This window comes from Aethalodelphis obliquidens, unplaced genomic scaffold (genome assembly GCF_003676395.1).
Source record: "Aethalodelphis obliquidens isolate GAN/ISIS:26980383/991018 unplaced genomic scaffold, ASM367639v1 scaffold105, whole genome shotgun sequence".
NCBI classification, from domain to species: Eukaryota; Metazoa; Chordata; class Mammalia; order Artiodactyla; family Delphinidae; genus Aethalodelphis; species Aethalodelphis obliquidens.
The window spans coordinates 2,935,694-2,949,333 of record NW_020838049.1 but is presented as its reverse complement, the minus strand read 5'-3'; the positions used below and the strand labels follow the sequence as shown (position 1 = coordinate 2,949,333).

Below are 13,640 nucleotides of genomic sequence, written 5' to 3'. Positions count from 1 at the left end.
CTGCAACTTGGAAACTGCCGACCCAGATTATCTCCATCCCAAATGGCAGAGTCCCAATCTTCCTCTGGCCAGGTCCTCACCTGGGTATAGCGACTTTCTTCTGTTGGGAGGTTAATCTTCTTTGGAGCGTGGCAAAAAGCTTCTTTGGAGCTGATCTTCAAGACTGGGGTCTGGTCCTCAGCTTTTTCTGCCCTTCTACTTCAGGAGACAAGAGCCTTTTTGTGCGCTGCTAAGGAGGCCCTGAGCTTTCCCACATAGCTTTCAGTTGGCAATTAATTGCTCTCAGCTTTTTATTATCTTTTTCCTTTTAGAGGGTCAATCAAGCTTAGCAATAGCCACCTGATTTCATTATCCTTTTAGTTCCTATTTCTCCATGATCTCAAACACCTGATATAAAACATTAGCTGATGTATTTCTTTCCACTGCTATACCAAGTCCAGCTTCCCACCAATGAAAGTTCTAATGACTGGACCACCACATTGTTCCAGTGGCTATCTGTGCTCAATCTACTCTCAGCCATGAGGTCCTTATTGCAAACAGGGTGGTGAAGCACTCAGCTCCAAAGCCCCATCAGTGGCTTCATTCTGGGACCACATATGGTTAGGGTTCCCAGACTTGGTAAATGTAAATACAGGACTCTCAGTTAAGTAAGAATTTCGGAAAAACAAAATTTTTTAGTGTACGTATATCCCATGCCTTATCCGGGACATATTTATATACTAAAAAAATTGTTGTTCTTTACCTGAAATTAAAATTTAGCTGGGCATCCTGTATTTCACCTAGTAACTCTACAACAGGTTGCGTTCCTCAGGAAGCAAACTCTGAGATGGAGTTTAGCTAGTAGGATGTCATTAAAGAGTGCCCTTTTTATCAGTACCTTTGGAAGGATTGGAGGAGAAGGAAGCAAGAGGGCAGAAGGAAATGTCAGTCTGTGATGCAGGTCCAGTGACAGATTTGGCTGAGCCCTGGGGATCTCTGGCACTAGAATGGCCCTTTAGAGTAGTTCCAAGTTGGGCTGAGCTGTCCAGGCCCTTATACTCACACTGATCCGTCATTGGATGAGGGAGTGCTTTCTGGATGGAGGGGATCTCTGCAGACGAGGCAATTCCTGAAGGGACTGACGGCTGAAGGCTATAATGCCAACAGCACTCCCAGCACCAGGGGCAGAAAGTCTTTCCTGAAGTGGAATCCATGCGGTGAGTGCATCACAGTGTCTACTACGCTTGGAGAGAGGATTAAAACATTGAGCAGAGAGAACAGATGATATTTAAGGACTTTTCCACTTGACCATCTATGATTAAGTGAAATAATGTGTTCAGATTGCCTAGAAGAGACCATGGCCCATAGCTGGTAAACAACAGGCAGTAGTTGTGTTGATGTCTCTAAAACTTTGGGCGGGAAGGATTGTCCAGTGGTGGGGCAGTTTTTAGAGTAACAGGTGGTGCTGCTTCAGCATGCTTATCTACCAACAGTCAGAAGGTGATGACTGTTGAGAAATTCTTTGGTGGGGAGTGTTCTCTGCCTGACTAGGCTTGATTTGGCATTTTCCTCTAGATAGAGCTTTTCAAAAAGGAATGCCTTTTGAAACAATCTTCAAAGTTAATTATTTTCTCTTTCCTGTTACAGAGACCAGATCTTTCCTTTGAAAGTGGCAGAGTTAGGTGGAAAACTTGATCATAAAGTCAGCAAACAGTGTCTCATGTTTACCTTGGCACTTAAGCTGTGATGTTGGGTGAATCTTCTCTGGCCTCACTTTTCTAGGCTTTTAAATGAGAGGGGGTTGGAGTGGGTATTCTGTGAAGGTTCTATCTAGTGTTGACCATTTGTAATCCTGTGATTGTGTATGTGGCCTCTTGGCAAATGAGTTTGGGACACTGACCATGCCAGATTGCTAGACACAAGACTTCAGCAATTTTAAAATTAATTTTTTAGATTTTAGAAAGTAGTTTAACCACCACTTTTCAAGTAGCTCAGTTTTTGAGACTGATCATGGCAAATTGCTTGGAGGGAAAGGTAGGAAGACAAGTTAATTTCTTTCTTATTTTAAATCTCAGAGTGAACAGCTATAAGATTGGATATGTTAACATCCCATGCAAGGTCTGAATGGTTCAATTAAAGGGGCAAGGCTATGTTCTTCATGGACTTTTATTTCTTTTTTGCTTTGTATTATTTTAAAGACAAAAGTCATCATTAGCGCATGCGTGGGCCTCCCAGTAACAGAGACACTTCTAGGGAAGGTTATAAAGAAGCTGTGTAGATCAAGGCAGCAGGTCCTTGAATTGTTTTTTCATTATTTGAGGGCAGTTTTATTGTAAATTTGTTGTGTGACTAAGGGACCATTTTTTGGTGACATGAAGTGTTAACTACCTCATCAAACAGACCAATAGATAGAAACTGTTGATGCTGTGCCCCTCACTCATCTCTGCAGCCCTTGAATAAGGCTGTAAGAATAACAGGGTCACCCTGGTTCCCTGTAGGGATGAACTATAAAAGTTGCATTTATAATTTATTAAGAATCATATAATTTTTAGAGCGTTTCTCATTTCACATAGAAAAATCAAAGGAGGTACATAGTACTATTATCCACATTTTACATATGAAACAGAGGCTCTGAGGGATTGAGAGACTTGCCCAAATTCACACAAATCCAATTTAAAAAATTTCTTCTTCTTTATTTTTAGCCTAAAAAGTCATGTCCTTTGTAGTTGCCTCACCTAAGCCAATAAGTTAGCAAATATTCATTGCATTTATGTCTGTAAGTATCTAGTTTTAGTAACTAGTTGTACCTTTTTCATGTTTTCCTATAGAGAAAACGTAGTCCATATCAATGATTTTTTTCAGTATTCAAAAGAGCTAGCAAACTGTGAGAGTTTGAACAGAGGAGCAACAAATATAACTCTACCACAATATTGGTTTTTGGTTGTTATTTCTTTTAAATGTTACATGTAAATTAATAAGAGGTAAAGATAACACTACACTTGTTTCAACACGTGATTGTGTTCAGCAATGATTATTTTTATTGACTAATTAGATTAAAGTTAAATAAATTCCAACCAAAAACGAGACATTCACCATGATTCATTTGTTGTTCAGAATAGTTCAGAATCTGTCGTTACAGACTGGATATTATGGCTTTGAATGCAGTGTGGTACACCAGGTCACAGAAGCTTCATGAAGACTGAAAAGCCTGATCACGAACTTCTCCTTCATCTGGTTTGTGAACAGCCAGTCACAGCCAAAGTGTAGTCTGCGCAGCTATAAAATGACACCTGGTTCTTCAAGCATTTTGGTGTCTCGTTTGACTTTTTTATCTTGCAAACTTGGAAGGTAAGAGACTGTGAAGGTACCTAAGATCAGAATTCCTCATTTTAAAACTTTTCCCCCAGGACTCTTTCTTTGTCGTAACACCTGTGCTTAGTGATACGTTGAGCCCATAACCACCACATGGCTTCAATAGGACACATTATCAGTTTGCAAGAAAATGCTTTGAAATAGGGTTCACCCACATTTGAGGTTGGGAGGGGTGGTTTTATTTACTTCCTGGTGGGAAGCTATCTGCTTTAGATTAAAGAAGAATTAGAGAATTATCTGGTTTGATTCTGACATCAGAAGTGCAAACATTTGGAAAGTGCTTTAAAAGTAACTTTGGTTATAAGTGACAATGTAAACTGCTAAAATGATATCTTGACTTAAAAACATTAGGTGGTACATTCTATTTTAGCAGTGAGCTCAAACCTTTCTCTCTTTTATTTTTTTTAAATCAAACACTGTTTGCAGGAAAGAATTAGTAAAATCTGATTTCTTCTCACTCTGTAAAGACAAACTTGTCACCCTTATTATGAAATTACTCATTTTTGTTTGTTGGTCAAACTCAGTTGTCCTTATATTACTCTGCCATAGCAAAAAAAAGAGAGAGAGAGAGAGAGAGAGAAATCCCAGTATAAACTTCGCTATATGTGAGTATATGTGAGTGAGTGAGTATATGATTCCTTACCAAAAATTAAGGGTGCTAAGATAGTTCAAATATAAAGACTAGGGTTTCTAAAACTTTTTTTCTAAAAGAAATATGTGCTAACTCAATAAGTAACCTCTTTTGGCTGCTACTGTATATACAATTAGTATTGTATATATTACTATTACAACTATCACTATGAAATTATATACATATTCAGGTCCCCTATGTCCAGAAACAGCAATGCATATTTTTAAATAGTTTAAAAGAAGACTAGTATATATTAAACACATTGATCCTGAACATGAAACTCTATTTTACTTTGTTATAAAACATGAATCTGAAGAGAGTATTTTTTAAAAGCTGTGATGACATGGCACAACCAATCTAATTAAAAAGTGAGGAAAAAAGTTTCAAATACCCATTATTTTGAGAACACAACAATAATAAATTCCCTAATAGCTGCCCATATTTATGCAGGGTGTGGGGAGATTTAAATATTTAAATCTGTACATTCCCTAAGTTTTAAAATGCTTCTATTAATAAGGTATAAAACCAGGACTCAGGGCCACTGAGAATCGATTTGGCTCCAGTGAGAAAGTTTCAGAAGCTCTCCCCCCAATACATTCATGTACTCAGTGAGGGCAAGTTGCTGAAAAATCTTTACATAAGTATTTCCCTAGGTCTCTTTCCTGGCTGCAGGACCGCAGAAACTTTCCAGATTCCTTTCGACTCTCAGTGGCGCTGCCTGGGCCTCAGTGCTGGGCTGAAGGATGTTCGAAGAACTGAATTGGCAGAAAATATGCGTATCTAAGGGCATTTAGGAGCAGGTTAAATTATATTTTCTCCTTGCATCCGAAGGAACCAGATCACATTCTTTAAAATTATATTAGGGTAAGAACAGTTCATTAACTACTTTTTGGGAGGGCCACTTAATTTTATGCTGTTCTCACCCTTCTTCTTTACCAAAAACTCAAGCCATATAAATGACCACTTTTTCATCTGGAACAAAACAAAATATAACAAACAGGCTCAGGTGAATAAGCCCTTTCAAGAATCAGGCTCACTTTATATTCTAGATCAGGGGTTGGCAAACTTCTGCTGTAAAGGGCCAGAGAGTAAATGTTTTAGGTTTTTTGGGCTGTTACTCAACTTTCTCGCAGTGATTCAGCTCTGCCAGTGTCGAGGAAAAGTAGTCATATACTATAATACATAACCAAATGCCTGTGACCGTGTGGAATAAAACTTTGTTTACAAAAACAGACGATGGGCTGTCTTTGGCCTGAGGGTCATAGTTTGCTCATCCCTCTTCTAGATAATAACCACGAATGGTGCCTCTCTTCTGAAAACTGCAAAGTGCTTCCCAAGGTTCTCGCCAGAGTAATGCCCACTAGCACAGAATTTACTCTGATAGCAGATCCATATCTGTGGCAGAAGAACCCTGCAAGACCGGAGGATTCAATGTTTATGACCCAACCTGCGTATCAGCATGATCAAAAATTGATAGGAACCTGGAAGGGCCTGTTTCTGTTTCATTAGGAAACACGAGCAGGTAGCTGTTCCTGGCTTTTGCTAATCTTGGAGTGGTAATCAGGAGCTGAGGATAATGGCCACTCTGGTGCTCTGGCAGCAGGTGCAGATGCAGAGAAAGGTAATACATTAGGGGTAATAAGGTACCTCAGCAGCCTTAAGGGGTCAGTGCAGCTTCCAAGGCACCAAGTCATCACTAAGGAATTTGTTGCTCAAGCAATCAGGCTGATCAACTCAGAGGTAAAATTGCTCAGCATGTAGCTAAAAACCAAAAAAACAAAACCAAATATGTAAAAGTTGTGAGAGCGGCAACAACTAAGAATCACAGAATTCCCTACAACTTGAGGAAATCTTACCTATCATCTTAGCCAGCCCTTTCAAATTACCAGTGGGGAAAACAAAACCTAAAGAGGGAGAGGTAACTTGCCCAGCTAGTTTGTAAAGGAATCACCAAATATCAGCCATTTTTGAGTTCCAATCTGTTATTTTCTCCTACAGAATCTGAATTAAAAGTGGGTCACCAACCATATAAATACCCATGTCATGTGATTAAGACAGCTAAGTACCTGACCACCCTTAAAGACAAGTTTTCTATTGGGATATGCATGGTACCAGAGAACAGCTGAAATTTACTGAGGGGAATAGAATGCATACCATCACTGGTTTAATGTAGCTGACAAAAACTGTACAGGATAAAGCATTAAATGGCCATCTTCCCAAGAATATAAATTCTGGTCTCTCATATTGTATGATAACATGGCAAGAACAGATGGGGAAGTTCTTAAATCGAAGTTTGCATTGATCTGTTTCCCTCCTAACAAATCAAAGGCAAATGTTATCCTCATATCTTTGGTGTCCGTGACATAGAGGATCCCTCGGGCAATGAAGGCGTTGCCAGCCTTGGATTTGGGGTACGTGGTGTTGATGTGCTGCACCACAGAGAAGGTCCTCTCGTCCAGCTGTGCGACAAGGATGCTCGAGCCATCCACACTGGAAGCATAGATAATCCAAAGGCCCTTTTCATCTACAGCTAAATTGAAGTACGTCTTGGAATTTGCAAAGAGGTATTTTCGATCAAAATACAAGGCATTTTCAAGCTTCAGAGTTTGGGATGTCTCTTTGCCAAATTCAAATCTGAAATGTATAAAAAAGTAGATATGAGCCACCATTTTTGTGGACAAGAGTGGTTTTTTAGGCTCCTCCATTAAACTGGGGTGGGGCCTGAGATACTGCATTTCTAGTAAGTTCCCAGGTTGTGCTCATTCTACTGTTCCATCTGCAGTGCTGTGAGCAGCAAGGATGTAGAGGATGGTGACTACATCTCAGTGTCCACCTACTAGCCATGTGACCCCGATAAAATTCCTTAACCTCCTGAATCCTCAGGTGTTTGCTGACCTCCTGAAATGCCCTCTCAAAGTTGCAAGGGGCCTTAAAAGATAATCTAGTCCAGTCGTTTCATTTTACTAATGAGAAAAGGAGAAGTGACTAGCCCAGGAACACAGGTAAGTATCAGAGCCAGAGTTTAAACTCAGGCTTTTGACTCCAAGTTTGGGGGTTCTTCGTCTACTCCATGCTGGAGTTTTAAGACAAAAGTTTCACAGGAGGCTCAACGAAGGAAGTCACCAACTGAGAAGCAAAGCAGCAAAGTCACGGCTGTGACGTCATTTTTCTTGTCTGGTAAGTGACTGGATCAATGAAGTGATGGCATGAAAGCCCATGCCCCTCAGCTCCCAGAGACCGTCTGATTTGGCAGACTCCACATCTAGATCATATCAAAAGTGGATTATGATTCAACTGCAGGAATGAAAATTCAGGAACTTTAGGCTTTATAAAGGAAAAGGAAAAAACACTAGAGGGCGCCATTGAGCAGCAGAAGAACCGTGAAGGGTGTGAAGCTGCGGGTATGCACTGGAACATAGCGACCTTGAAACCAATCAAGAAACCCTGAAGTAAGCTTGAAAAGAAACAAGAGTGAGGGCTTGAGAAGGCCCTGCTTGCCCATCTCAGCTCTCGGGGTTCTCCTTCCTCTGAATGCCCGGGATTCAGGACTGCCATTGGGTTCCTGACTAGTACTGGCACCTACAACTGCATTCCTTGATGAGGCTTGCCTCTCCCAGCAAAAAAAGCATCTAATTCCAGTCTGCCTCTCCTTCTCCTCCCAGTCTGTGGCCTGGCACTGGAGCAGGGCCCCAGCATAGGTCTCCTAACCAGTGCCTCACGCAAACTTAGTGTCATTAGAAGACTCTTTCTTAGGGTGGCCAGTCCTCCTTTGAGCTCATTTACCCCAGAGCTCCCCTCCTACCACCCCATGTAACAGCGGTCCCCAGGAGCCACAGGATTGAATGAAAACAAATGTCACAGAAAGGAGTGTGTCTGGGGAGAGAGGGCCTCTCAACGGGAGGAGGGTCAGTTACCTTGTTCTGTTAGCGCAAGATGCTGTCCAGATGACGAGGTGGTGCAGAAGCCCATTAGAGGGGGGTAAGAGGCACAGGAGGGGATGCTTGCAGCCACGGCTGACACGTGTGTCTAATGTGGCTGGTTTAACTGCACGATGTACTAGGAGACCTACCCCGATCCTAGCCTAGCTCTGCAGCACCAACAAGGTTGCTGAAGCTGGATCTCACAGAGGGAGAGAGAGAAGGGACCCAGTCCTCCCTCAAGATCCTTGTCTCTTGTTTGGAATGACGAGGACCATGGCTTTCGTAACACTGGAATTGTCATTTCAGAGTGGAGGGCTGCAGAGGCTCTGGTCCGCCTTTGCATTTTTAATGAGGACATGGAGATCATAGGAGGCGGAGTCTCTCCCCTGAGGCCACGAGTAAGTAGGCAGGAGAGTTGGAACTTGAGTTCACTGCTCTCTTGATTTGCCCAAGATGACCCGCTTCTGCCTCTAAATCCCAGAACTCAATTTCTTCCGGAGCCATGCAGACAACTTTCAGCAATTCTTGTGTGAAGCCAGGAAGCTTGGGCTGCTGCCCTGGGCACCGACTACCCGTGTGGCCACCTCCCCTCCCCGTGGGAAAGCGGAGGGAGCAGGGGAGGTGGCCTGGCGAGGGCTCCGTCAGGATGACAGAGCGATCTGAAGGCGGGAACCCTGACTTTGCCTTGCAGTCTCTAGTCCTCGGTGATCTCAGCCATGACATGAAATTCTTCATACCCAACATTTTTCAGAGCAAAACTGATTTCAGGGTATGATACCTTCCTGCTAGAGGGAGCTCAGGGTTCCACTGCTTCCTTTCCCAAAGGATGAGAAAGCTCCTGCTGTTATTACTCCAGGCCTCCTTCTCTCTGGCCCTGACCTTACTCTTGGTGTCCAGACCAGCAATAAATGCAGATATGGGGCTCACTCATCGTGTCCTGTGGTTCATTTGGTCAGCAAACCCTCACTGATCTCTGGCTGTGTGTCACCCCTGGGGACATAAAGATGATGGAACCACAGTCCCTTCCCCTAAGTCGTTGAAGGATGGGCTGTGGGGCAGACAGGAGGGTGCCAGGGGCCCCAGGGGACTCACCTCACTATGGTGTTGGAGCCTCCTTTGTGGTAGTAGAGAGAGTTGTTGTGAACGGTGTGCCCACAGCCATGGAAATAGTGCGGGAGGTGGATGAGCGTGTAACTGCCGTTCAGCAGTGAGGGCTGGTCCTGGAATTCCTTCACCCTGAGGCCTGCAGGAGGGAAGCCAGCGAAAGGCAATCACAGCTTGGCAGTGAGTCGGGGGAGGAAGTTAAAAGGATGGAAGGTGAGAGTGAGATGTCCTGTAAGGGTGCTTGTCCACTTTCAAGAGTCTCAGGCTCTCAAACTCAAAGGCCAATTCTCTTCTATGGATTCCCAAACCATCGTTTTTTTTTAGTTTTTTTTTTTTAACGTCTTTACTGGAGTATAATTGCTTTACAGTGGTGTGTTGGTTTCTGCTGTATAACGAAGTGAATCAGCTATATGCATACGTATATCCCCATATCCCCCTCCTCTTGTGTCTCCCTCCCACCCTCCCTATCCCACCCCTCTAGGTGGTCACAAAGCACCGAGCTGATCTCCCTGTGCTATGCGGCTGCTTCCCACTAGCTAGCTATTTTACATTTGGTAGTGTATATATGTCAATGCCACTCTCACTTCATCCCAGCTTATCCTTCCCCCTCTCCGTGTCCTCAAGTCCATTCTCTACGTCTGCGTCTTTATTCCTGTCCTGCCCCTAGGTTCTTCAGAACCATTTTTTTTTTAGATTCCATATATATGCGTTAGCGTACGGTATTCGTTTTTCTCTTTCTGACTTACTTCACTCTGTATGACAGACTCTAGCTCCTGCCACCTCACTACAAATAACTCAGTTTTGTTTCTTTTTCCGAACCATCTTTTCAACATAGTAACCACAGAGTTGGCTTTGATCCTCCCAGGAAAATGGCATCACCCTCTCCCCTACGATTTTATAACATTTTCTATCAGGCTGACATAGGCCTGTATCGGGAAGAGCACCGTGCAGTCACCTTCTGCCTCTTGCACTCCACAGTGGCCATGCTGACTCATGACCTTGTTCTTTCCTTTTGAGCCACAGAATCCTTCTCAGCTGGTCATCCAGGCAGTCACTGCCAGCTGACGTGTGAGCCTTGATGAAATGAAGCAGCGTATCTCAGCTATTGCTCTGACTAGTAGGTATGGCCAGGCCTCTTCTGTCATGGGGCCACTGCTACTACCACTGGCAATTCCAGACCACATTCCTTTGAGGCAGTGTGACCAGGGTCATGCTCAGATGCAGCAGACCTGCAAGATGACACTTCACCCTCTCCCCTGGGCTCTCTGCCCACGGATATCTTAGAAAAGTGGCCAAAAGTACTCTCCTTAAAGAAAGATAGACCATGCAGAAGAATTTGTCTCCGACATTTCTTCCACATTACGGTTTTTGGGGTTTATAAACCCATAAGTCATAATGCTATTTGTTTCCTTCTGGACACTTTGCTGAAAATTGGAATAAGCTACACTGAGGGTGCCCTGGTCATGCCCCTGTGACCTGAACTGCAAGTCTTGTCACCAGTGTGCTCAACTGAGAAAAGTATTCTGCCTACTCATTTGGGCTTTCTAAAATAAAGAGCAAGTCTGTTACACCAATTAGCAGGGACTTCAGACACAGAAATAGGATAAGCCTGAAAGGGGGCAACTGATGAAAGGTACAATTACAACACAGATATGGATCATCCGCCAAGTGAAAGCACCTGAAAAATGTTCAGTAACCCAGATCCGTTCATCACTCTTGTTAGCAGACTCTCTTATCCAAGTCCCAAACGTCTCTTTAACTTTCAAAACTTGTGTTGGGTTTCCAATGGACGTGATCATGGATTCTACCAAAAGAAGAGAAAGGAAAGTTACCCACCTACCAATTATGACTTTTAGCCATCTGATTTCTGAATTTTAAAACAGGATGCTTTGTTTCTGTACCTGCTTGCAGGGAATGGTGTTCACTGACTTTCTCATCAGCTTTTCCAACCAAGGTATCATCATTTGGTACAGCACACGTCTCACCTAAAACAACAACAATGATAATCAGAGCAAACTAGTTGGCACAGTGAGATATATATAGCTTTATAACTGGTTACATAACCTCAATCCAGACTCTAGTTCCATAAGCATCCTTTACAATAGGCTCACCGAGGTTTTTGCTTGCTTGCTTTTAAGCCCCAAGTCATACACTTCCAAATTTTTTCCCCTCCCCGGGGAGTTTCCAACAAGCGTTCCATGACAATAGTTGCTAAGATACTACAATCAGGAAAATGTCACCTGAGTCAGCCATCCAAGCCCTGAGCAACCTGGGAGAAAGACAGGCTTACTGATATGTTCCTGGTCCCTCTGGGCCAGTGGGAATCTATCACAGTCTGCATTTTTCTGGAGGGATTTTCACTTTCAGGGAAGCTGATGGGGATGAGTCTCATGATGGGATGACCCACTTTACCCTGTCTTCCTGAACTGCCAGGGAGTAGAATCACAGAGGAAGAAGGAGCCTAGAGGCAGCCCAGCACAGAGAGATTTGAGCCCCTTCCCACCCCATTTCCCACCTGTTTCTGCTTGAAGGCCTGTAGGACCCAGGTCCTTGAGGGGCACCTGCTCCATAGTTGGTTTGAGGCTACAACTGAGCTCAAAATCATCCTCCTTGGCTTGTCATTGTTCCCCTTAGCAAACAGGCTTAATTCAGACCTTTGGTGGAGAGGTGGCTCGGGGTGGCAGAAGCAGGACAGGAGGCAGGGAGGAATATGGTCATTGTGAAGATGAGAGGGAGTGGACTGCCTGGGGGTAAGGACCCCCTACCTGGGGGCAGGTTGGGGCAAATCAGGCTTTCTGAGAAAGGCCAGGCCCACTTCCCTAGACAAATTCTGAGGATTTCCAATCACCCTGTGGTTGCTTGATAGAAAGGAGCACCTCAACTGTCACTAGGGAAACTCCCAGAATAAACTAGAGAGGTTTCTTTATCGGCAAAATAAGGAGGCAGGACCCTCTGTGGTCTCTAATCTTCCTTTAGCTGGATGAGCCTGTGTCTCTCTGAAGCCCTCTGTCACCCAAAGAGAGCAGTCTCGGGATCTGTTAGACTCCCCCACCACCACGCAATGCTGCTGTCCTGGGTTTCGTCTGGAGTTTCCTCTTAGGGGCTTGGGCTTTGCACAAGAGGGGGACAGAGAGACCCTCCCATTCTTAGTCTGAAGAAAAGGCCCTCATTAAGTCATGTAGCGCCCACCAGCTTCTAAGGCTGTGGGAGTGGGATGGGGGTTAAAGCAAGGGAGTTGGAGCAGGAGAGAGGGTCAAGTTCAGATGCTGGGTGCAAGGAGGACTCATTTCCAGGAGGAAGAGTGGAAGATAACGGGCTCTCTTTTAAAGCAGTTTTCACAACCCTGGAGCCCATCCCCTGCAGACCAGCCTCTTGGTGGACAGGCGGGGTGGAGGAGAGCACCTCTCCAGCACCCCTCTCGCTGCTGACAGAGCCTCTGGCAAATCAGAATTCCCAAAGAGCACGGTCAGACCTCGCCTCCACTCGGGGGAAGGTTCCCACTGAGCTCACAGTCCAAGGGAGGCTGAACAAAGGGTGATGCTAATGGAGGGGGTGGCACTGACCCGGGGCGGAAGCAGCTCTGTGGTGATTTAACAGGCAGATAACTGCTGGGCAGGATGTAATTAGGCTCCATTTACTGGGGGTGGTAACATCTTTGAAAGCTCAGATTCACCCACTCTGACTGTGTGTGCTCCCCAAATGTCTTCCAGAAAGAACAGTGCACCAGACAGAATGAAAGACGGTTTAAGAAAGTGGCAATGAAATCCACAGCAAGTGACAAAGAAACTCCAGTCAGGACCCTCCTCTCTGCCAGGAAGCAAGGCATCAAGTTGTGCTTTCTCACGGCCTAAGTTAGGTGAATTAGTCCCCGGTCACCACTGTGGGGAGAAGTTCTAGCTCTACCCTAGAAGGATTTCCCGTTAATAGGGCCCTTGATTTCTCCTTAGCTTTCAACCCCATGGCCACCCCTGTAACAACTGGCTGAAGAACAAACCGTCCAGGCCTGCCAGAGACCAGGTGTCCCTTGGCCTTGACTGCCTTATTCTCAAAGTGTGGACTTCCGTCTCTGAAAGGAAGATGCTCTAAGCAGGGGCTTTACAAGCAGGCACATCTGGGTTTGAATCCTAGCTCTGTCACTTACTAACTGAGTGACCGTGGACAGGCTATGTAGTTCCCTGGGGTTTCAGCTTTGTATCTGTAAACTGGTAAGAATACGACTCCTATATCATAGGACTGTTGTAGAATTAAATGAACTGAGCGCTTAGCCCTGTGCCTGGAACATCAACATTAGTGGTGGTCATGGTAGTACTGGGGTGTTGTGGGAAGTTAGCCGATCTGAATCTCCCCATCATCTCCATCTCCCCAGCATCAGTCAAGCCCTTCATGCTCCAGGGATGGCGGATCTGGCAGGGAGGAGCAAAGAGTCTGGTGATAAGTGAAGGGAGAGGGATGAGGCCAGGGGGTGGGAGGCCCAATTCTAAACCTGCCGCCAGTCCTCACCCCAGGCAGACTGCTCAGGCCTCCCAGGAACATGTCGCAAGGTGGGGACACTCGCTTTGGGCAAAATTTCCCTCTGTTTAAAACAAATCTGGTCACAAAGCCTGGGTGAAGCCTGAGAGTTTGGGATCATTAAC

At 44.6% G+C, this 13,640-nt stretch overlaps 1 protein-coding gene across 2 annotated transcripts in view; it reads right to left on the bottom strand.

Moving 5' to 3' along the window:
* Nucleotides 1-2,786: 2,786 nt before the first annotated feature.
* GLDN (gliomedin) overlaps nt 2,787-13,640 on the bottom strand; it is a 68,498-nt gene continuing 57,644 nt past the window's right edge. For both annotated transcript variants that reach the window (XM_027096665.1, XM_027096666.1), the window contains 4 exons: nt 10,908-10,991; nt 10,685-10,810; nt 8,995-9,145; nt 2,787-6,616 (listed from right to left, as the gene is read on the bottom strand). In XM_027096665.1, coding sequence (XP_026952466.1) covers nt 6,139-6,616; nt 8,995-9,145; nt 10,685-10,810; nt 10,908-10,991 — 839 coding nt within the window. In that variant the 3' untranslated portion in view covers nt 2,787-6,138. The remainder of the gene's footprint in view (nt 6,617-8,994; nt 9,146-10,684; nt 10,811-10,907; nt 10,992-13,640) is intronic.